The sequence below is a fragment of the Penaeus monodon genome, chromosome 25, assembly GCF_015228065.2.
Source record: "Penaeus monodon isolate SGIC_2016 chromosome 25, NSTDA_Pmon_1, whole genome shotgun sequence".
Taxonomy (NCBI): Eukaryota; Metazoa; Arthropoda; class Malacostraca; order Decapoda; family Penaeidae; genus Penaeus; species Penaeus monodon.
In genome coordinates this window covers 38,089,970-38,090,210 of record NC_051410.1, presented here as the reverse complement: position 1 = coordinate 38,090,210, position 241 = coordinate 38,089,970, and the positions used below count along the sequence as shown (strand labels likewise).

Below are 241 nucleotides of genomic sequence, written 5' to 3'. Positions count from 1 at the left end.
TCCTGAATGACCGTCCATTACAGATTCTCAGAGTGGGAGGGAACATCGTGGCCGATCAGCTGTCCGTTCGCGCCGCTTTGCTCTTAGACGTGTTCATCGCCTTGGAAGACGCCCTGAGACTCGACCTTGAGATATTGCAAGACACTGGCAACCGCATCCTCATTGCTAATCTCACTGTGCGTGATTTTTTTTTTCTGTTGGGAATCGTGTATTTATCTGTAAGGTTTAAAAATTGTGGGTC

At 47.7% G+C, this 241-nt stretch overlaps 1 protein-coding gene across 1 annotated transcript in view; it reads left to right on the top strand.

Annotated features, from left to right (window-relative positions):
- LOC119589223 overlaps positions 1-241 on the top strand; it is a gene marked incomplete in the record, with an annotated part of 32,073 nt that overhangs the window by 12,459 nt on the left and 19,373 nt on the right. Inside the window, 1 exon segment of the mRNA XM_037937828.1 lies at positions 24-176. Within this exon segment, the coding sequence (XP_037793756.1) occupies positions 24-176 (153 nt within the window).